Raw genomic sequence first — 21,624 nt, 5'->3', positions numbered from 1 at the left:
CCAAAACGCTAAGTCTATTTACACAATACCTAAGTAGAGCGATACCGTAACAGTCTCGATACGGTTTCTAAATACCCCAGTGAATAGAAACCATGTACAGTGTTTGAAAAAACCAGTCCTTTTGTTTACCCTAATGGTAATCCTAACCCTAACCCTAACCCTAACCCTAACCCTAACCCTAACCCTAACCCTAACCCTAACCCTAACCCTAACCCTAACCCTAACCCTAACCCTAACCCTAACCCTAACCCTAACCCTAACCCTAACCCTAACCCTAACCCTACACCCTAACCCTAACCCTAAGTCCCTCACCTTCACCCTCGTCGTCGTCGTCGTCGTCGTCGTCGTCGTCGTCGTCGTCGTCGCCCTCGTCGTCATCATCGCCCTCATCCTCGTCCTCGTCATCGCCCTCGTCGTCATCGCCTTCGTTTTCGTCATCCTGCTCCTCCTGCTCGCCGTCGTCCTCGTTTGCCTCCTCCTCCTCCTCCTCCTCATCCTGCTCGTTCTCCTCTGCTTGAACGTCTTCCATCTCCTCGTCGTTCTCCCCTTCAATGTTCATCAACGTGACCCCACCTTGGGGGAGACGCTGGGCTGGCTTCTTGACCTTGGGTTTCTTGATCTTGTAGTTGGGCGCGTTGGGGATGGGTACGGCAACCCCTAGTTTTGATGATCGAAGGGGCTCAGCAGGTCCTTTGCCCATTAGAGCGAGCACTTTCTCCTTTTTCTTCAACGGTCGGACAGCGCTTTGAAGTTCGTCCAATGTCATGAACATATCGGAGTCCTCGGGTGGTATGGTGATGTCGAACTCGCGCTCGAGGACGTCGTCCATGATGCTAAGGTCGGTCGCGTCGAGCCTCATCTGCTTGCCCCCTTTGAGAGTGACTTTGGCAAAGCGCACGCGTTCAAGCATGCACTTGTAGCACGCGCGCTGGAATGAAGAATCAATAAAAACATCAGTCAGCAAACGGTTGGAAAAGCACAAAGAGAATTGAAACCACTCACCCTCAGCGCGCTGATAAAGTCATTGCGGGCGGCCACTGGAATGCGAGTGAACGACTTTTGAACGTGCTTCCCCTTTTCCTTCACGCTGACAGTATACGAAATAGCGAACGATCGGACGAGAGAGTTGTAGAAGCGAGCCATGTCAACGGTTTGAACACGTATGAGAGATTCGAGGTCATGGGCTTCCTTGTAGTCCTGAACCTTGCGTTCACTGAAGAGCTGGGATGACTCTGACGTAGCCTGATGGTCGTTCTTCCCAATGCCGTGCCAAGGGGACCAGTCCTTTCGATGGGTGTGGATGACTTCCAAGAGTTCGCCATAGACCGCCCAAGTAAGTGCGTCGGTCTTGACCATGTCGGCGAGCTTAGGAAGAGCGATGAGATTCCTCCAGAACGATGTCGTGGCTGACATAGCGCGCAGGTTATGCGCCTGGTTGGATTTTCCTGGGGTCCAAGCCATCCAAGGGCGCCCAGTTCGGATGAGAAGTGGCTCGACCCAGCTGTAGTATTCGGGGTAAACATCGGGGGGTTTGGGGCGCTTGTCATCAGGAATGGACTTGGGTGCGATAGGGTAGTTGGTGCCGTTTCGAGCCTTGACTGAAGGGGCGAGCTCCGGATACTCGGCAACGTGTTTGGCCTCCTGCTCGGACTGGAGTGTAGCGTACTCACGCAGCATCAGGGGGATGTACTTGACAGAATTCTGGACATGGTTAGTGTACTCGGTGTGGTGGCTGAGCTTGCTCAACCCCGCACCGATAGGTGCCCCTTTGCCCAACCAACTCCACGCTGCTCGACCCTTTGTCCAATCAACCAGTGCGCTGTTGCGATAGCGAAATATGACCTTTCGGAACTGAAAAGGTTTCAATTAGCATCCCTAACTTGAAACCAATGAAACAATCATCGACTTACCTGAAGTCGAGTGAACCAAGCAAACACCAACGGTTATGAGCGTTTATGAATTCTGGTTTCAATATCGAGGTTGGAATGGAAACCACAAACACCTACCCCGTCGAGAATAGCTTCTGAGCAGTCGTCCTCCATAAAGTCGCCCGGGTTAGTGACACCATCCTTGGGGTGCGTAGCGATCCACCGAGCTACATCTTCGATGGTGTAGTCGTAATTGTTGTTGCCGTGGATTGGCGCCAGGAAACCAGGGTCGATGAGGGAAATGGCCTAGACCAGACACGTAGTGAGGGACCCAGATTCAGTACAGTCGAATAATCGGAAGACGTACAACTTTGATACCCTCAGACCGGGTACGAAGGTCCTCCACAAGCTTCCAAACAAACTGGGGGACGTAGATGGGAAGCGCCCACTCTCCGTCTTCTTTCTTGGCGATCGAGTCTTGAATCTTGCGCAGGCGTTCGGGCATAAGTAGGATAGTGTCAAGGTGAGGGATCTTGAGCCCGGTTTCTTCGGCCTTCTTAGCCCTGTCGGCGTTCTCGACCAGCCAAGCGTGAACTGCGTCGTAGAACTCTGAGACAGCCTTAAGCCATCCCGCCGACTCTTCTTCCAGATGGACTCGTGGGGTCGCAAACGATACGAAGAAGGGCTTGAGCTTGTCAACATACGCCTTGTCGACAGCTTCCCAGAACGACGGGCCAAGTGAGTCGTAACCCATCTGGACGAATGAGGGGTCGTACGATGACCCAGCTGGGACGGCACTTGCTGGGGCTGCCAGCCATGAGACTGGGCGGAACATGGAGCGAATGAGGGGGGAGATGATCTGTTTGGGATAGGGTGAGCTACTTGATAAACCACGAAAGAGAGATATGGACTTACCGACCCAATCAGCCCTCGATAGTTTTCGAAAAACGCGTACGAGAGCTTGCAGTGGGTCCCATGCCTGTGGGCATCCGTAGCAAATGTGTGAATGACGTCTTCGAGTGCGACTGGGGAGTCCGTCAATGATCGGAGGAGGGGCTCGCTCGGTAGGTAGGAGATCTGCTTCTTCCAGACCTTGTACTCGGCGGGGAGGGTGATAAGAACGGTCACAGTGTTCCTGAGAGTGTCGAAAGGTCGGTCGGGCGAGGAGGCAAAGTCGGGGTTGGCGGCGAGCATACGCAACCCTTCAATACCATGCTTCGCAGAGCGGAGGGACTCTAGACCGGTTTCAATATGAGGTGTGAAATAGAAACCACAAAACTTACCCAAGTCGTAGATCTTGGCGCACCAGAATCCGGTCTCCTCGAGGAGCTTGGTGTCCTTACGGATGGCGGCCAGGACCTTCTCCTTGTCCTCTGAACTTTGGCTGTTTGCCGCTGCGACAAGCAGGTCTGCCCACGTCGCCCGCATGTCCTTTGTTAACGCCTCCATAACCTCTCCCCGATGGGCGCCGTTCACCAGGTGAGCAGCCGCTGGCTCGTCTTGATGCTTCTCGTTGTACTCCTTGACAGCATCTGGGTTGATACGGAGCTTCTTGACGTCCCAAGGGAACTTAGGTGGCTCCTCCGAAAACGTGCTGGCCTTGTCGATCACGGATCCGGGAAGGGCGAGAACGATGGCGTGTTCGAACGCCTGGGGTGCGAGGTTAGGTCCAGCGGCCAAAAGTTCATCAAAGACGGATTTAACGAGGGGGCGATTGTTGAACGTGCGGTACTCGAGGGGCAACATGGATATGAAACGCAGGTTCGCCTCGTCAGGGCCCTCAAACTGGTAAATACCCCGACGAAGGAACTTGGAGCGGTTCGCGGTGAACGTCTGGAGGTGCTGGTTATTGAATGACGGACCTCCGCCCATGTACACCAATGCGTAGCCCAGGAAACTCGAGGTTACGGTCACCTGGAGGTCCATGTAGTGCCCAGCAACCTCCCCTCGAGCTTCGAGCATGCGTGCCATGTCATCGTGGATGTTCGAACGTCGTTCGAGCTAGGCGTCAAGGTTAGTCAGTACAGTAACGTCGTGTCCGAATCTTTGAAAACATACCCGTTGTTCGAGTGTCATGCTTTGTTCCTGAGGTCGATGGAATGAGTAACCGACAACAATACGAGCCGTGATAAATCTTACCTCCTCGTCGACCTTCACATCCTTCTTCTTGGTAACCTTCTTGGCCTTTTCAGTACCCTGAACGCTCGTTAGCCACGTATGAAACCCCACAAACACACGGCTACTCACCGCTATAGTGCTAGCACTAGCCTGGTTGGTGTCCTGCGCATCGACATCCATTACTTCCCCTTCCCCATTACTCTAAAGTACACAGTAAATAATCGGTTTCAATCTCTGACAAGTTTTAGAAACCGACTCACCTCACCCTCCACCGCCTTGCTGGTATCGTCTCCCTTAGGTAGAAGGAATGTATCGGTTTCAATTCTACCTAGGAATTAGAAACCATGACTTACTTGCTCAGCAGTTGATCCCTCCGCTGTCCTGGCCTTCTTCGCCGCACGCGTGTTGCCCTGACGTGTGGCTCGGCGCTTACCTCCTGCACTCCCAACGCCGTCGCCGTCTCCAGCCCTGCCCTCGTCGTCGGAAGGGACCATCTCGGGGGTCTTTGGTTGCTACGACAAACGGTCAGCCACCAACGCGCCTGCCCAAGTGGGTGAACACGCACCTTTCGTCGCCCTCGACCAGCTGTCTGCTTTCCCTTCGCAGCAGCCTCTTCCTTCCTCTTCGCCGCCTTCTCCGCCTTCTCCTTCTTCTTCTGCTCCTCCCTCCTCGCCTTCTCCTCCTCGGTAAGTCGTTTTGCCTAAAGAGAGAGGTCAGTACCAAGCTCATTGATGCAATTCAACAGCAGCCCAGAGGATGCCTCGAAAACGTCGAGCACAAGCCCCCAAGCGCTGAGGAACAAGGAAAACAAGAACGTCTAGCCTGCCTCGAACATGACGAGCACAGGCTAGGAGCTGTGGGAGACACTCACCATTGGATGGGTTGGAAGCTCTGTTGGGGGATCGGTTGAGCTGGGTGTCAAGGTAAGAGGAAACTCGACTCACATTGTGTTTCTGACGGTTAGGTTCGCAGAAAAATGCTCGTGCTTGAGTTGAGAGGGGAAGAAGCAAGTGGGATGGTGGTTGGAAGGAAGGAAGAAAACGTTCAGCCACCCAGCTTTTATGTCTTGGGTGGCTGAGTCAGGTAGGATCGAAATTGTTTTCTTTCTGCCATGGCAACTGACTTACATTCCACAATTTTCTATATTTCTAGTTGCGATCGATGCCTGCATTTCGGACGTTCCGATAGGAAAAGACCGGGCGAAAATCGAGGGTGAACTGAGGGTGTTGTGAAGGGAACTACGAGGAGGTAAGTTTTCCTCCGGGCTAAGAATGTTCCGAACCGATCGTACTTACCTTACAGGGAGACGATCGCGCCAAATTTGGGCTCGTTTGAAAGGTCTGGACCGGCGTTTTTTTTTTTTTTGATAGCCGTCGCCCCACTATGACGTCTGAATTCGGTTGGGAATAGGGGTTGGAAACCACCAGGTCCCCCTAACAGAGGTATGTGACTCATTTGTTTCGTGTGCGTGAACCCCTTCCTAACGCGCTACCCTTCTCGTCTTGGGCGCGTTTACGAACGCCGAGCAAAGGCTTTCGAACAAGCCCAAGAACTCCCCTAACCCACCAGAATTGAGCGAGGGACAATAGTTTCTTACCCCCTCCCCCCGGTAAGCGCCCGTGTTCTTTTTCTTCTTTCCCTGTGCGTGATTGGCTTATTGACGTCCTACCCATCTCGACTTAGGGTAGTTTTAAAGTATTCTCCTTTCCGTTTTAAACGAGCCCAGACCCTGTGGAATCGAGGTAGAAACCGGTATGTTATCCCCTTTTTTCCGCTCCCCACCTCTCAACCAAGTGTTAACTCATTCAACTAGTATCTAACCGTTGTATATTAAAATTATATATCTAATACAACATCTTTTATTCATACTTGGCTGGCCTTAAGCCTGGCCTTCAGATATGGTAAAGGAGAAGATAGGGAGGAGAGAGGAGGGAGGAGGAGAATGTCTTGCCCGGGGTAACATCCAGAATTGGGCGCCAAGGGAAAAGCGGATCAATGGATTAGCTCCCGCCTACCAATTTAGAGATACGACTTACCTATTTTGGAACCAGCTCCACAGGTGGTAGGTTATGGTTTCAATTCTGTGTCCGTATTAGAAACCGACGGAGGAGGAGGAGAGAGAGGGGAGTGGTGGGTTAGGTGAGAGGAAATGAGAAAGGGGAAAGAGGGTGAGGAGGATGATGGAAGTCGATACCGTGGATGACGGTCGCAAGATGTGAAAACACGACCGAGTTTGGAAACCAGGTACGATGGGGTGGGGGAGGTACCATGGCCGTCTCACTAGGGTACGATAAGGGTACCACAAGGTATGCTCATCGTACCCTAGTGGTACTATGGTGGTACGATGGTACGAGGGAGGGAAGGTGGGGGGAGGGAGCCAAATGGTTTCAATAGTAGGTTCAAATTGGAAACCACAGACGACGGACGACGGACGACGGACCCCGGACGACGGACGATGGCGGACGATGGCGGACGACGGACGACGGACCCCGGACCCCGGACGACGGACGGACGATTTAGTGTACGATTTACCGAAAAATTTGTTTTTTTTTGGTACGACCGGACGATGAACGGACGATGACGTCATTTTCCCACGGCGGACGACGGACGACGTCGTCCGTAAACATGGCCATGTTTTTCGGAACATAATATTAGGGTGCGACGATGGACTGATGACAATGACAAGGGACTGATGCATTTGAGGGAGATACCATTCGAGATGTCGTTTAGAATGAGGGCTGTTTGAGCGACGATGGCGGACAATGACTGACGATCGGCGACAATGGACCGACGATGGACTGACGACGGCAACGATGGTGCGACGATAGGTGACGACGGACTGACGAGGAGAGACGGTGGCCTGACGATGGACTGATGGTGGGCGACGATAGAGCGACCGGTGCGACGATGGACGACGATAGACTGACGATGGGTGACAATAGACTGACGATGGTGCGACGATGGAGTGAGTATGAGCGAGGATGGACTGACGATGAGCGACGATGAACCGACGATCAACGAGGGGTCGACGTTGGAAAGGGCGTTTGTTGCGACGACGGGCGTCATTCTATTCGAGATGTCGTTTGGAAAGAGGGCCGTTCTTGCGACGACGGCGGGTTTGTAACACGGCCATGTTACGGGAAGTATATTATTAGGCCAAGGTCCCTTCGACTCCGCAGACTCCGCAGTTCCGTAGAGTCTAACAGGTACTCCAGGTACTATGGGTACTATGGGTACTACGGGTACTCCATTAACATGGCCATGTTTTTTGGAACATAATATTAGGTGACATTTCCAACCAATATTAATGTGTCGCCAGTCACTGATAGTCATTGACCAGCCAAACATTGTGAGGCTGAGTTGTCCCATTTTGCGACTAGCTGCATCTGGGCATATCTCCTTTCCATAGCCCATGAACAGCATGTCCCGGTATGCGGCCACAGCGGATAGTGTTTTGGGCCAAATGTAGGAAGCAAGGAACTAGAAATTTGATATGAGTGAGGTTTTCGGTCATATCAAATAAATTCTTACCTCGTCAAATAGACAAGTAGAAATGCAAATTTGATATCAGTTAAATTTGCGGTCATATCAGTTTTTTGATATCAGTTCAATTTGTGGTGATATCAAATTTGCGCTTACCTGTGCAAATGGGCGAGCAAGCACATGAACTTGAATCAACAAGTCAGATTCAAATGCTGGAAGACCGTGCGGGATAAGACGATCAAACTGCTCCTTGCTCGTAGTCTTGGTATATTGCCGGATGATAGCCAGTCTGTCGCCAATGGCCATGAAGTTGCGAGTTCGAGTTGAAGTGTTTCGGGCAAGGGTGTTTAACTCTAAGTGTCTACACATGACACTTGATTAAATTCCGGACTTAAGTCGTAGTGACACTTGAATACGAATTATTTTAGACATGGCCATTTACATGAGAGCAATTAAAGTTTATATCAAATACATGTCTTACACGAAGTTAAATACAAATGTGAATGAGCGTAAATGAGTTACACACCAGTGCAAATCCGATATGAATGTGATTTCAACTCATATCAAATAGAGTGCAGTGTTGACGTAGAGATATAAAGAATTCGATATGAACATAATTCAGAATGATATTGAATGCCTTGACGATTTGATATGAATGCGAATCCTAATGATATCGAATAGAGTGTAGTGTGTTGACGTAGAGATATATGTTACGACTTCGGGCAACGAGGACTTATCGTTGCCAACAGTCGTTCTGGAGTTCTGAGGTTCTGGATCGAAGTTCTGGTTCTGGAATCAAGTTCAAGAGGCCTGTCGCTATCGCAGACAGAAAGGATCGAGCTGAGAGCGATAGAAGTTCTAGAGGAAAGGTTCTCGATAACAGGCTGAGGAATATCTACTACAGAGAGACAGTATTTATAGTAGAACTGGCGAGCTATCAAGAGGTTCGGAAGAAAGTGAAAGAAGGTGTGGAAGCAATGAGTAAGGAGTATCGATAAGTACGGAATACGAGAGGAACGGAAGTACGAAAGGTTCGGAGATGCGAGAGAATCGAAGAAGCGAAGGTAATGGAACTACAGAGAGAACGGAAGTCCGGAGGGTTCGGAAAAGTAGAGTGCATAGAAGGAAACAAAGGAAACAGGGTGAAGGAAATAGGGGAGTTCGTAACAATATAAAGAATTCGATATGAGCGTAATTCAGAATGATATTGAATGCCTTGACGATTTGATATGAATGTGAATCCTAATGATATCGAATACAGTTGTATTGAATACCCTACTGAATACAGGGTGTTGAAGCGAGGGTGTGGTCCTGGTTGTCAGGTATGGCATACCTGACGCGGGCAGATAGATAGGTGGTCGCATCTGTTCGGTAGGCGTAGACGGTGAATGTCGTTGGTGCGTGTACTGTAGATGTGGATCTCGAGTGGGAGTAGAGTGTCTCGGGAGAATTCTGTTGGCCATAAACGTGGGATCGAGAATAGCAGGATTAACAGCGTTAGTTTGACCAATCATCCCAGATGCAGCAGGTAAAGAAGGTGGAGCACCTAGATTACAATAGGAGGGATTTCCCCGAATGGCATTCTGCCGAAAGGTGTATGGGGAAACGTTATGATAAGGTAGTTCTCTATCTACATATAATGGTGAAAGAAGAGGAGTTCTATACGAATTCTCGGCAGAACTTGAAGGTAAACCATTCTGTGAGAGAGCCTGACCAAAAGATTGATTCATCGAATAAGGTTCTTGTCCAAAATTAGATAAATGTGGCTGAAAAGCGCCTGGAGCACCAAATGTGCGTCTACCACCACCAAAATTGTATGACGGTGGAAGGGTTGGACCAAAAGAAGGAGTATACAAATTCGGCACGTGGCCTTGAACTGGGGTTAATACATGATTGAAAGATGAAGGAACCATGGACGGTGGGGCCGTAGAAGGGCGAAATCCCGTAGGAGGTGGCATAGCCACTGGTTGCTCGGGCATCGGCATAGGTGCTGGAAACACCGGGGCCGGAAGAACCCATGAAATGGTGCCATCATAGCCCGAAAAAATGGCCTGATGTTGGTTTTCACCATCGCTACCAAAATTCTCTCCAGGGTTTTGCACTGGGGAATGAGGAGGGGAATGGTGTTGGCTCATAGTAGAGATAAAAGAAAAAATAGACAAGGTTTACGCGTAAAAAACAGAAAAAGAGAAAGAAATAACGGAAAAAACTGCTGCACCCGAGATGATAGGCGCACCTGTATAGCTGCCGTCAAAAAAATCTTCTCCCGCGACCTTATTCTCCAACGTCTCCGAAAAAATCGTTCTAGAAACAGCTCGGTTCCGCTAGAACTAGCGATCTGGCTCGGTGGCAAACTGTTATAGTTAGTCGCCGGGGCTCATAACCTGTCGGCTAGGTACTAGTGGACAAGACAAGTGCTCAGAATCTGGATGAACAGAGACTGGAATTGGGAGCTGTACCTAGTGGACAAGACAAGTGCTATAGGTACAGATAAATAGCTGTAGACACGAACAAAATACAGAAAAACATACCTCAGAATCTGGATGAACAGAGACTGAGGAAAAAAGAAGAAAAAGAAGGCGAAAAAGATTTTGTATCGTATGAGCCCGTGAGAGAAAGAAGTAGGCGGAGTGTACAATGAGATAAGGTACATAGACGTAATAGGCTAGGGATCTGGTCGACATATACCACCCAAATAACCGGACAGAACACAACCGTTTGGTTCAGCCACTGCCTCAATCGCACGCTGTCGACATATGTGATCGCAAACCCCTCTGTGCAAGTGACGAAGAACCTCCTTCAATTAATTCCAGCCGGACAGTCGCTTAATACATTTCTCCTGGTGGACGCCCTGGTCTGCAACGACTCTGACCTGTTTCACCGCGTCTACCACACAGCCTACACTCGCTGCAAAGAGTCGGTAAGTCACCACGCAGTTCTCAACGATGAAGCGGAATGATACTTACCCTTTTCAGCTTGACCGAATGGACACTCCAGCACCAGGCGGCATGCCTCTCATGTTTCGCAGGAAGAGGCGATCGAAACGGGACATCGACGGGGTGGTCCAGTCTTTCCAACGTGTCTACGACGTCACTCGTGCATACGGCAACGCGATGCGCATTCTGACTTTACTGCGGGAGGTGATGCAGTCACGTGTCGACCTCATCAACGAGGCTTCGTGCAACGATCCCGGCTGTCTGATTGGTAAAAAAGATGAGTCGCAAGACGGGCGCTGTATAGTCGATCCGTCACCTTACCTGCAGCGAGGAACGCAGAAGCTCTTGAACAACCTGGAGCATAACCTGGTGGCCCGACAGAGCGCGGTTAGGGAGACACTGGGGATGTTCAGCACGATTATGGACCGCAAGATGGCGGGGTTCTCGTCTCAGTTGGCTGAAGACGCCCGAAAAGACAGTTCCTCAATGACGACGTGAGTATCCGACTCATCAGAATGAACTATTTTCACTCACATTGATGATTAACCAGGATCGCTCTCCTGACCATGTTCTTCCTTCCAGGATCAGTGGTAGCGGTAAGCCGCTTCACGGCGATAAACCCAGTACGAGTTGCTAAGACGTCTCGTTTCCACAGTCGTTCTTCAGCACCCATTTTATCAGGGTCATTGAAACCCAAACGGAGACGTCGAGCGATGGGGAAAGCGTAGAGACAAGAACCAAGATCAAACCCCTCCAAGTGTCGTCCACTATCTGGGTCTATTTCGCAGTCACCACGTTTCTTACACTGCTCGTACTGAGCGTCTGGCTGTATCTCCATGCCTCGATAGATTTGCCCAGATTGGGTATTAGGGGTGGAGATGGAGGCGGAGATCCTAGACCCTGGCAGCCAAAACGAGAAGCAAAGGCCAACGCCGACGCAAAGAGCGAGTCCCAGGTTAACAGCGAGGAATCGGAGAAAAAGCACGGGGTGGAAGGGGACGCTCGTGTGGACGTTGTTGAAAAGCTTGAAACCTCTGATCCAGACTGACTATCGCAACTATTGTCCTGGTTTCGTAATGAATAGTAGTTAGTGGGTATATCCTTGGAAATGAGACAGAAACGTGCTGCGCCTGTCGCGGTGGTCGGGGAAAATGAACGCGCAGGCCGATGGCTGCGGTTGACTGCGATAATTGTTTGGGCATGATTGGCAAAGGCCTCGACCATGCCGAGAGCTTGCCACCGATCTCTTGGGCGCCTATTTATTGGAAGGAAGTTTATCGCTGGTGCCTTAATGACGTTGTTGGAGATCGAATACGCGTGCATTCGAGACGACTATATATGAAATATACTTAACGTGTTCATATATTAATATGCTCTCAAGCTACAAAGCCCGACGAGCTTGATGATACACTTGATACTTATTATCATCCTGGTCTCGACCGTCGACTGTAGAGTCGTAAGGACGAGTGCGCCAAGCGAACTGGAAGGTCTGGTCTATAAGAGTAGTCGCAAGGTAGCTTCAAGTTGAAGGGGCTAACCTGGGGGAAAGAGCGACGGTGCAGCCATAGTACCCTGAGGGCGTGCGGAGACTCTCGAGCGTCGACATCTCTCGGGTATCACTTGGGAGCTCGAAGGAGTAAGCCCAGATCCTCATAAACGAATGTACCGGGATCTGGCAGAAAGAGTATCGATTAGCACTCTATGTACCCACAGGCAGGAACAGTGCTACTCGGGGATGTCCAGCGAATCTATGTCTGATCAGAGGATCCTTTCCGTCCAGGTTTCCGCCTGAATTTATCGAGGATAGATCTCTTCTCAGTGCGCGCTGATCCTTCATCGACATCCTTTGACTCAAACCCGCCTGCGTAAGGCGGTGAGGATGGTGGTATGTTGGCAGGTGTGGATGATGCTGTGTCGACAGCTGTGGATGATGTTGTGTTGGCGGGTTTGCTGCTCGATGATTGCGATCCATCTCGAGGGTCGAGAATGGGGGCATCTCTTCTGGGCCTTGCCCCGTCAGACGATCTGAGACTTGGAGAGTCATCGCCTAAGGTTAGTTTCTCCAAGGACGGTAGTTCCTCGACGTCTGCCAGAGAAGCGAGGGATGTGAATGATGAAAGCCGCGTGGGTTTGGAAATACGTACCTGATCCAGCCAACGACTTCGACTCTGGACGAGGACTGGAGGTAGACGTCGATGTGCCTCCACTGCCACTGGCTCCCTCTGTTGCTGTCGGCGATGTTGGCTCGGTGCCATCTTTCGCAGCGAGCGCTGCCAACTTTCCTGAAGGGTTGGTGAGTATTGTCACAAAGAAGACAGTTTCGACACCTTCCGTACGTTCCTTCCTCCTTTGCATGGCACGTTTAGCATCTGCCATGACCTCTGCGTCCGTTCGCTTATCACTCCATCGCTCATAGGCGAAGGAATTCGAGAACAGGCCAATGTTTCCTGTCGACATGGTAGAAATGATGGAAGTGAGGAATGCGTACAGCGAGAAGGGCTACTGATGATGGTCGAGGAGCACTTTCAGCAGGGTGCAGCCTTGTGGATGAGAACGATGTCGAGTCGTGAATTCAAGAAGGAATACCGCACCGGTTTGTCATGGGTTTGTATGCACATGTATGGTTGTGTGGGCTCCCTCGCCGGAACCAGTGGCGGAAGCAAATGTTAATCGGCGGCTTTGACCAATTTTCTCCTTGCATCGTCACCCTATTACTGTCACCACAATCTCGCCGCATGACCGTTGAAACTAGACTTTCAAGGACGATGTAGCAAACGAACGATGACCACATCACCCAAGTTTATAGGGTCCAGCACATATTCTCATCGTTGCGGTTATTAAGTACGGCGCCCACTAAGAGGTCGACAGCCATATCAGTACGCCATTGTTTTTCGTTCCCGCATTGGACCCACATGGCTGATTTCCTTTAAACAGCTACGAGTGGCTCGAAGCCATCGCTCCTTCCCCTTCTCTCTCTCCCCCTGGAGGTGTCTGTTCCGCTATGTCAGGTGCAAGTTCGACCCAGGAATTCAATATCAATTGGTGGTTACGAGTCCCCGAGGTAGAGGGCCTGACGAACGCGTATCGTAATCGAAACGAATACGATGTCATCCGGGAACTTTGCTCCTTCGTAGCAGCAGAGGGCAGGTCGTTCGCAAACACATTTACGCTCTTGGAACTCGGCGAAGGGCCAGATGATGACCTTATTGAGTATTCCTTACCACTGACATCTTCCGAGCTCTCAAAGACCGTCTCAGTAGGCCCACTGCTCTTTCTCTTTGATGGGACACTGACACCTACCATCGCTCAATTCTAGTTGGAGAGAGGCCACCGGTTAACTCGCCGTATCATGCAAGTATTCCACGTCTCGTCGGGATTTGGTTTCTAAAACGATTCTCCTTTCGGAATTTCACAGATTGATGGAAAGAAACGGGGAGAGGGAATCGAATTTGGACGAAGCGCCCTACGTCATGAAGTGGCTGGCAGAGCAAATGGGCGTCTCTCCTTGCTTCTTCGAGGCAGCCCTATCGTCCAACGACGTCGCCATTCTTGAGCTTCCTCCACTCAGGGTTCAGCGTGTCTCTCCTGATGCACCGTATGGGCGCTCCTTGAGTACGTCGCAGTCCATTCTTGCTTTCCTTTGTTCTGACCCCCGACGACCACCCTAGATGGGATGTACATTACACAGGTTACAGGTTCGAATACGAAAGTTTGGTTTAGCCACTGTTTAGAAAGAAACTTTTCCATCTATGTTATCGACGACATCAGTCCAAGAGCGAAGGCCAACATACTCGAAGCAATCGACTTGCCCCTCAACTCGTTCCTCTCTCTCGACTCCTTTATCTGCAACGACGACCACCTCTTCAACTCCGCTTACTCCAAGGCATTCGCGCAAGCCCTCCACGCCGTGAGTCAGCCTCGATTCCCATCACAAAGGCAAACCTAAAGCGATCGTGCTCCAGCTCAACAGCCTAGACCCCACTGACGTTCCTCAATCCGCCACATCACGACGCGCGTCCCAGAGAGCCTCAAAGTTCAAATTCGATCATATGACTGAGTCGTATACCGACGTCTACGACATCAGCCGGGCGTACGACAACAAGCGTCGTGTCGTCGAGTTCTTCAAGCAGCTCGTTAAAACCCGTCTTCGCCTCGCATCCGAACTTTACGACCCCGATTTGCCCAACGAGTGCATCGACGAGTGGCATGCAGTCCCAAGAGCTACAGCGGTTCTGCTGACAAACATGGAGAACACGACGCTCGTCAGGCAGGCGGTCGTTCGCGATAGTCTATCAATGCTGGGGACGATGATGAATCACAAGATGGCCGCTTTCTCCTCTCAGCTAGCGACTGATACTAGGAGGGACAGCTCCTCGATGACAACGTACGTTCTCTTCAGTTTCGTCGTAACCCCTCGCTTACATTTATTTCTATATTGCAGTATCGCGCTGGTTACCATGTTCTTCTTACCTGGATCGTTCGTCGCTGTAAGCTTAACTTTTACCACTGTCACCACTTCCGCCTCTAACGCGCCATACTCAGTCGTTCTTCAGTACTGAATTCGTCCGCATCATAGACCGAGACGAGACGAAGCCCTCGCATATGCTACCCTTAGAGTTCACTCCACTCGCGTGGATCTGGTGTACCATCACCACAGGGCTAACCATCGCCGTCATCTTCCTCTGGTCGTACCACCATGGGTCTATACGACGACAATTCAAAGGACTGCGCAAACTTCGCAAATTTGTCGGTCTTCCCCGCGTCGAGACGATAGTTCCCCGACCCCAAACGGACGTTAATGACGCCCTCGGCAGTGTCCCTGCATCATTCAGTACTTCTCCCAGCTCTTTCCTCGCCGAGGTGAAACCGCACGATGGGATGGCAAGTCGGAATGCTAAAATGCATACGGTCATCGAGGTCAAGGAGAGTTGACACGGGGGTGACGCAGGCGCTTTCTTATTACGATTTCTAACGAAACTTAGGAAGTAGAGGAGAGTAGAGACAAATTTTCATGACTTGATATTACCTTTTGATTCCTGGCGGGCGGTTGTCCTGGATGTACGCGTGGTCGGTGTACGGTAGATGCGAGGATCTAACCTGTCTAATCTGAACTTGACTTGGCACCTCAACTCGGCATCTGCGGTCCCAGGCTGTGATAGGAAATTCCATCATGATGTCAATCAGAGGGTGCAGTGCCGAGATTGCCTGGGAGGAAAGCCTTCCTCGCTACTTTCAATGAAGGGCCTTGAAATGCTTTTTAAAGGTGACGGGTTCGTTAAATACGCTACGATACAGGTTACAGTTATCTGGACTCCCAAAGAGAAACCCGGAGCAGCGTGAAGGCGCACAACCACAGTGGCATATCGATGAGGTCACGCCTTTGTGATACCTCGATTTACCCCAATCGACGAGCAGTTTGACTTTGTAGTCAGCGACAATATTCCATTGTAATTACGGTGGTATTCAAACCCTCTGGTCCGAGCTCTGGAAGCCTTATAGGTCTCGAGGATATCATCCACAGCTTACAGGTAGTCCCTGGACGTGAGGACAAGCAATAGTTGTCTCGGGAGAAAGGCTGTTCCATGAATTACAGGGGATTACCAGGCCCGGAGGGAGAGGAGAGTCTTCGGGGTTCGAATTACTCTACAGCTTTACCCTGCATCGACCCAGGAAAGCGTCTCCATGAAAGACGATGCATTGAAAGTCCGACAGTGATTGTAGGCTGTGCGGCCGACATGAAAGCCAACTGCTCTCGTCGCGGCACTCGTCATGCGACATAGAGGTTCGCCCGTCTTTTCCCCGGCATGCGTTAAAACCTTCACCCTTTGCCCAGGTTGCCCCTGACGGACTAGCTGTCATTGTGTACTACATTGTAAATTTGAACCCTATCGCATTGAGACCTCGCGTTCGTCGCCCCTCATATTGGCATCCCATGTCGCGGCACTGCGGGGTGAAGGATTAATTCAACCGAGTATAGACGTCAATGTCCAGGATCGACAGTGGACACAGTGTATTGCGACCCCATAGATCATGGCACAGCGCGCTTCCCGGGGTCATTGGCTAACCGGAAGATACAGCGTTCTCTCAGCGCCACTCGGGGAGTGGCCAGTACTCAAACTATAACCTTCTCGCCTCACCAAGAATACCAGCACTGTTTGGGAGGCGTAAGAGGAATAAGACTAAGACAATACATTGGTGGACGCCATTACATCAGGAGCTACAAAGTCTGTTCTCTTCGCCTAACACAAAGGAGGTACTATCGGAGTGTCGGAGAGAGTGCGGTGCGCAGTACCCTGCGGGTGCTGAGGATGGCCTAGTAGTGAGTTGCCTTGGGTGCGCCGACGGCTAGAAACAGCTCATGTGAGTACCAATCTCGTCGTTCTCTTGGGCATCACGTACCCGAGGTCGCGTCCTTGCCTGCGACTCGTTGGGCCAATCGCGCGTCGATTTCAGCGTTGTGCTTGTCGATCAAGGTACCGAGTTTCCTCCCTGTACGAGGACGGTTTAGCCTATGCACGATGGTAAGTGGGCGCGATATAACCTACACTCTTCCTCAAACTCGTGGTAGGGCTCCAAAAGGCTGGGGAAAAGTTTACGGTTGTTCGTGGCTGGGGAAACTATTAGCTGACTCCGAGGAGGCAAGAAAACAAGTCTGGACGACTCACCAAAGGCAGAGCTCTGAGCAGGCCTGCCAACCCTGCCGTCTGGGATGTCGACTGCGAGTAAAGAGCCGAGGTAAGTGATCGGTTCCAGGATCTAAGAAGAAAACATACAACTGTCAACCCAATTCGCCAGCCAGTCGAGAATAATGTCTCTCCAGCTTTTCTTCGGGGCGTTCGTAGGGGTGGTCATTTGCAGGTGGTGCGAGGATGAATGCAGTGAGAGCGTTTCGATGGTTGAGTGGGGTTAAAGGTCAACTTTTCTTGAAGGACTTTATACGACCTGTATCCCAGGGTCTAAACGAATTAAAATTCAACCCCCGCCTCATTTCCAAAAGGAGGCACCGCCTGAAAGTCAACATTACCCGACCTTAGGTTCTAATTTCGGTGAAAGAATTTGAGGCCGTGTGTAATTTGTTTGGGAGAAGCCCTAGACCCAGAAATGCGTTTTGATTATCGCTTCATCTTTACAGCAGCACAGCTGTGGTGCTGTGACATTGTCGTCCATTTCAGGAGAAACCAAATGTTCGATCAGAGGATTTTCGAGTATACGATCGCCTCATTGTACTTGGAACGTTGAACGGGCGAGGAGTACGTGAAACGGCTTCTTTCTATGTATCTTAATGGAGCAAGAAGAGCGATTAAACAGGTCCTAGGAGCAGAAATTTGGCGACACGTGTGTTGAGTGCTGTGAAGCTGACCGTTTGTGAGAGAAAGGGTCTCATGAAACCTCCCAAGAACACGTCAGGACAGTGTCGCGCCGGGTCATGGGTTGCATATTGCTTCTCCTAAGTGACTCAGCAGGTCAAAGGATAGAATGATACGCCCTTTTTCGGTCACCTTTGCCCAGTGGCTAGAGCTAGCCACTTGATGCTCATCGAAACGTCGCCACTTCCTCTTTGATGAAACGGAAATAATTCCACAGCTCAACTCCAACCAATTCTCGGAAAGCACAAATTTATCGATTCTAGTCTCGTGGAAATGGCCGTCTATGTCTCCCAGCCCTTACCTTTACAGCCTGGAAATTGTGATTCGACCGAGCCATTGCCCTCGCTTGGCCGATCACGAGCGGCAACCAAAAGCCTGTTACCTAATTCAGCAATGTTTGGTCGGTGTTTACCTTTGTGGGCGACCTCCCATATCTGTCCAGATCTCCGGGTGGTGATACGGATGCCAAAGAATCTGTCGAAAGAGTACCATGACCTGCCGGACAACCTTCAAAGGGCACGATCCTCATCATCCACGTGTAGGACAATGAAAACCCTTAAATAGCCAGGCCTTCCAGCCTCAAGTTCTTTGTGCGCTATATTCATTCCCTTCTCCTCCCCTTCCTCCCTTTGGCCTCGTAGCGCTCCAGTCCCATGTCAATCACCGAGTCATCGCCCCTTGATCCTTCGTCGTTCATACGATGGCACCTCCGGATGTACTCTCGGGAGGCTGTCTCGAGGACTTATGCTCATAATGTGGGAGGCCTCATACGTGCCTCTACCTCCAAGTTCCTAGGTAGAGATTTCTCCAACACCTTCTTCTACCTCGCTGTCGACAAGGCCGGAAAGGTCGTCCGTCATGGCCCTCTTCCGCTTAACCCCGCTTCCTTGAAGGAAGTATTTGGCGTAAGGCTCTCTATTTCCATGCCTAATGCCTCCTAGACTGACGGAGCGTGGACAGAGCCCTTCAGATCCCGCCCTGACCTTGAAGCTACGGCTCATGTAAGTGTTGGGTCTCCTTATCCCTACTTCTCGCCTGTGATTAATGATATTCTCTGGCAGGTGGATGCGACACAATCCAGACATGGAGTCTTCCGACAATGGAGAAGCTGCAGCGGGTGTCATCAAGTGGCTCGCAGAAGAACTCGGCGTCTCTCCCCTGTTCTTTGATTCTGCTCTTTTCGGAGTCGACCCTCTCCCCATGGGTCTCGTTCCTCAGGAGGACTCTGAGCCTTCTCCCTTGACCAACTCAATCAGTGAGCCTTCTACTTCGTACGGCTTGTTCCCTTCCATATAGGCTGACTCCAATCCTTCACCATGTAGACGGGGTCTACTCGTCCGGCAGTCCAGGGGAGATCGCGACCATTTGGTTCGCCCACAGGTTGGACAAGACCCTCTCGACGTACATTGTCGACAATGGCTCTTCGCGTATGATGTCCCAGATTGTGCGCCCTATCATCACTGGGGCGTTCCAGCTGCCGTTCCTTGGGATAGACTCCATGATCTTGAACGATGACCACCTCTACAACGTTGTATTCTCCAGAGAGCTGGACGAGGCTCACTCTTGGGTAAGCTAGTCATGTCCTTAGTCCTTTTAACGACACTCTGACATCTCCCTTAGGCGCGCGATCTTGGCGGTGAAGGCTCTTTCGGCGTCGAGCAGTACAACAAGCTGGTTGATCACTACGACAAGCTTCACAACATCGACCTCCTCTTCGCCGACATGGAAGTTGTCGTTCGGATGCTCAAGCACATCGCCGACAGCCGCGTCAGCCTCACACTCCAGAACCCAGAGCGCTGGTCCGACCCCACCTCCCCCGTGAAATGGACAAGGGTCCCGATCGAGACTTCCCTTACCATCACCAACCTTGAGAGTCAATTGTCCACCCGACGATCCGCTGTCGCCTCGAACCTAAGGACCCTCACTGGCATGATGAACACAAGGATTGCCATGACTTCCTCCCAGCTCGCTGCGGATACTAGGAAGGATAGCTCATCGATGACCACGTTCGTCGCTCCCTTAATTCCTACTCCTTATCCCAAACCTTACGGGAAGTAACATACGTTTATAGGATTGCTCTTATGACCATGTTCTTCTTACCCGGCGCCTTCGTCGCAGTGCGTTTGTTTTTTCTTCTATGAAATAGACTTTATTTCCCTTATCAATTGACTCCTGCCGTCTAGGCTTTCTTCAGTATCGACCTCATGGGCTACGATGAAGATGGGAATTTATACTTCTCTCGTCACACCTGGATTTTCTTCGTCGTCACGGTACTCCTCACAGCCCTCGTGTTTGGAGTCTGGCATTACCACCATGGCGGCGGTTGGAGGCCCCTTCGCGCACGCGTCAAGAAATTAGCGGTACGACAGGGCTCTCCTACCAGGCTCTCGCCCATCCCTGAAGCGATGTCCGTCAGTTCCGGGGTTTCACCTGACCCCTCGAGGCCCCATGTCGCTGATCCCGAGAAGGGCTTCGTTGCGAGAAAGAAGAAGGATCACGTTGCCGTGGACATTTCTGGGATTTAAACCGCTTCATCATTAGACATTGATTGTCGATCCCCTGTATTTATATTCACGCCCCCATTGTTTACCCCCTCCTTACTCGTACATCTACGCGCTTGATGCAGCGTTGGCTTGGTCCCCTTGTACAGTACATTCGGCATATGTGTCCTGGTGATAATCATTGCTGCGGCTTGGTCCGACTAAAGATTGGCGCGCACTCTCTTAAGTTCAAATATCAGTTACCTTTATCAGTTACCTTTTCATCAGTTGAAGGGGCGGCGCACCTCAGGAGGTCGCGGATATAGGATCTATAAATAGATTTTATTCTCGGCCTGGTTTCCCGGCTTGTCTCCACGAGCTTTTTCTGCTTCCGACCACATGGTATTTAAGGCTCTCCATCTTACCACCACCATCAGCACCGCGTAGCGGCCAATATGAGGTCTCCAAAGGCCTATTTCATTCCTTTCAGTCAGTCGCTCCCCAAAAGAATTATCAAACGAAACATATCTGACCTCCACCAGTCCTCACGCTCCTTTCGACCACAATCCCAAGCGTTTCCAGCGAGGATGTGACGCTCTACCACATGTGGCTGCCAGGCCAAGATATACCCCCGGACGTAACCCTCTCGTTCACGCCCGCCGTGTCCTACACCCCTGTCTCCGTCGACCAAGCTGGCGCAACACATTACCACGGAAACCCACTCCCCGTTGGAAAGGTGGAGCTTAGCGCCGTACCCGAGCCTGATACGACGCGCTGGATAACAGTGACGGATGCACCGACAGTCACATACTACCGTACGCACGCCTAGTCCTCCTCACCCCATATCTCGCATAAATCTCCTTTGGATAGACGCGGTTAAAGCAGACGCGACCGAGATCGTCAAGGTGGTCGCATCTGCCCCCATCTCCGCCCTCGACGACGAGATCGCGCTCTCCGACAAGTCCACCTGCGTCCAGGACGAGGCCAACCCCGAGTTGTACGTCTGTGTGTTTGAGCAGGTCGTCCCGGAAGGGTTTGGCGGCGAAGCAGAAGAGAGGTATAATACATTTACGATGACTGAAACCGGGACGAAGTATCCATGGTACACTGTCTCGGACGTTGAACAGTTCAACGTCGCGAAACCGACGCCTGGAGGAAGCGAAGGTGCGGATGACGAGGACGGTGCGACAGGGAAGGTTGGCGTTGGAACCGTCGGCGTTGTTGGGATCGTGGGCGCCGTTGTCGTGGCGCTGGCACTCCTCTAGGATAATCCTCTCCAGGAGCACAGATCTGCAGTACGCAGGATAGAAAATGAAGAACAGGTCGGGTTCGAGGGCCAAAATGTGTTTATTAAGCGTCGAACTTTGGTATA

At 51.1% G+C, this 21,624-nt stretch overlaps 8 protein-coding genes across 8 annotated transcripts; 4 read left to right on the top strand and 4 right to left on the bottom strand.

The window, feature by feature from the left end:
- Positions 1-280: 280 nt before the first annotated feature.
- CC1G_08933 (hypothetical protein) lies at positions 281-4,860 on the bottom strand (the record flags this gene model as incomplete). Its single annotated transcript, XM_001838717.1, has 13 exons — positions 281-928; positions 1,003-1,851; positions 2,007-2,174; positions 2,236-2,727; positions 2,784-3,103; positions 3,152-3,869; positions 3,927-3,953; positions 4,008-4,064; positions 4,116-4,187; positions 4,247-4,279; positions 4,340-4,498; positions 4,552-4,686; positions 4,858-4,860. 13 exons carry the CDS (start codon positions 4,858-4,860, stop codon positions 281-283), a joined length of 3,681 nt encoding a protein of 1,226 aa, XP_001838769.1.
- A 1,709-nt stretch (positions 4,861-6,569) lies between these two features.
- CC1G_08934 (hypothetical protein) lies at positions 6,570-7,775 on the bottom strand (the record flags this gene model as incomplete). The annotated part of the gene is made up of 2 exons (XM_001838718.2): positions 6,570-7,466; positions 7,626-7,775. The coding sequence occupies 2 exons, from the start codon at positions 7,773-7,775 to the stop codon at positions 6,570-6,572; spliced, it is 1,047 nt and encodes a 348-aa protein (XP_001838770.2).
- A 2,678-nt stretch (positions 7,776-10,453) lies between these two features.
- CC1G_08936 (hypothetical protein) lies at positions 10,454-11,453 on the top strand (the record flags this gene model as incomplete). Its single annotated transcript, XM_001838720.2, has 3 exons — positions 10,454-10,899; positions 10,956-11,001; positions 11,061-11,453. The coding sequence occupies 3 exons, from the start codon at positions 10,454-10,456 to the stop codon at positions 11,451-11,453; spliced, it is 885 nt and encodes a 294-aa protein (XP_001838772.2).
- A 700-nt stretch (positions 11,454-12,153) lies between these two features.
- CC1G_08937 (hypothetical protein) lies at positions 12,154-12,862 on the bottom strand (the record flags this gene model as incomplete). The annotated part of the gene is made up of 3 exons (XM_001838721.2): positions 12,154-12,491; positions 12,550-12,687; positions 12,742-12,862. The coding sequence occupies 3 exons, from the start codon at positions 12,860-12,862 to the stop codon at positions 12,154-12,156; spliced, it is 597 nt and encodes a 198-aa protein (XP_001838773.2).
- A 544-nt stretch (positions 12,863-13,406) lies between these two features.
- Positions 13,407-15,337, top strand: CC1G_08938 (hypothetical protein; the record flags this gene model as incomplete). Its single annotated transcript, XM_001838722.2, has 7 exons — positions 13,407-13,661; positions 13,722-13,774; positions 13,833-14,017; positions 14,074-14,312; positions 14,368-14,789; positions 14,847-14,892; positions 14,948-15,337. The coding sequence occupies 7 exons, from the start codon at positions 13,407-13,409 to the stop codon at positions 15,335-15,337; spliced, it is 1,590 nt and encodes a 529-aa protein (XP_001838774.2).
- A 1,381-nt stretch (positions 15,338-16,718) lies between these two features.
- Positions 16,719-17,257, bottom strand: CC1G_08939 (hypothetical protein; the record flags this gene model as incomplete). Its single annotated transcript, XM_001838723.1, has 5 exons — positions 16,719-16,750; positions 16,805-16,894; positions 16,951-17,013; positions 17,071-17,121; positions 17,179-17,257. The coding sequence occupies 5 exons, from the start codon at positions 17,255-17,257 to the stop codon at positions 16,719-16,721; spliced, it is 315 nt and encodes a 104-aa protein (XP_001838775.1).
- Positions 17,258-18,378: 1,121 nt separating this feature from the next.
- CC1G_08940 (hypothetical protein) lies at positions 18,379-20,297 on the top strand (the record flags this gene model as incomplete). Its single annotated transcript, XM_001838724.2, has 7 exons — positions 18,379-18,677; positions 18,733-18,773; positions 18,834-19,027; positions 19,095-19,339; positions 19,393-19,778; positions 19,844-19,889; positions 19,956-20,297. The coding sequence occupies exons 1-7, from the start codon at positions 18,426-18,428 to the stop codon at positions 20,295-20,297; spliced, it is 1,506 nt and encodes a 501-aa protein (XP_001838776.1). The 5' UTR covers positions 18,379-18,425.
- A 405-nt stretch (positions 20,298-20,702) lies between these two features.
- On the top strand, positions 20,703-21,594 carry CC1G_08941 (hypothetical protein). The gene is made up of 3 exons (XM_001838725.2): positions 20,703-20,741; positions 20,795-21,067; positions 21,123-21,594. Exons 1-3 carry the CDS (start codon positions 20,708-20,710, stop codon positions 21,515-21,517), a joined length of 702 nt encoding a protein of 233 aa, XP_001838777.1. The 5' UTR covers positions 20,703-20,707; the 3' UTR covers positions 21,518-21,594.
- The last annotated feature ends 30 nt before the right edge of the window (positions 21,595-21,624 follow it).

Source organism: Coprinopsis cinerea, assembly GCF_000182895.1.
Source record: "Coprinopsis cinerea okayama7#130 chromosome 11 map unlocalized cont3.11, whole genome shotgun sequence".
Classification (NCBI taxonomy): domain Eukaryota; kingdom Fungi; phylum Basidiomycota; class Agaricomycetes; order Agaricales; family Psathyrellaceae; genus Coprinopsis; species Coprinopsis cinerea.
This window is presented reverse-complemented; position numbering and strand designations above follow the sequence as displayed.

Coding starts and splice junctions, on each gene's coding strand:
- CC1G_08941 (XM_001838725.2), top strand. CDS start 20,708: ATGAGGTCTCCAAAGGCCTATTTCATTCCTTTCA. Junction 20,742..20,794: donor GGCCTATTTCATTCCTTTCA/GTCAGTCGCTCC, acceptor GACCTCCACCAG/TCCTCACGCTCCTTTCGACC. Junction 21,068..21,122: donor ACCGACAGTCACATACTACC/GTACGCACGCCT, acceptor TCCTTTGGATAG/ACGCGGTTAAAGCAGACGCG.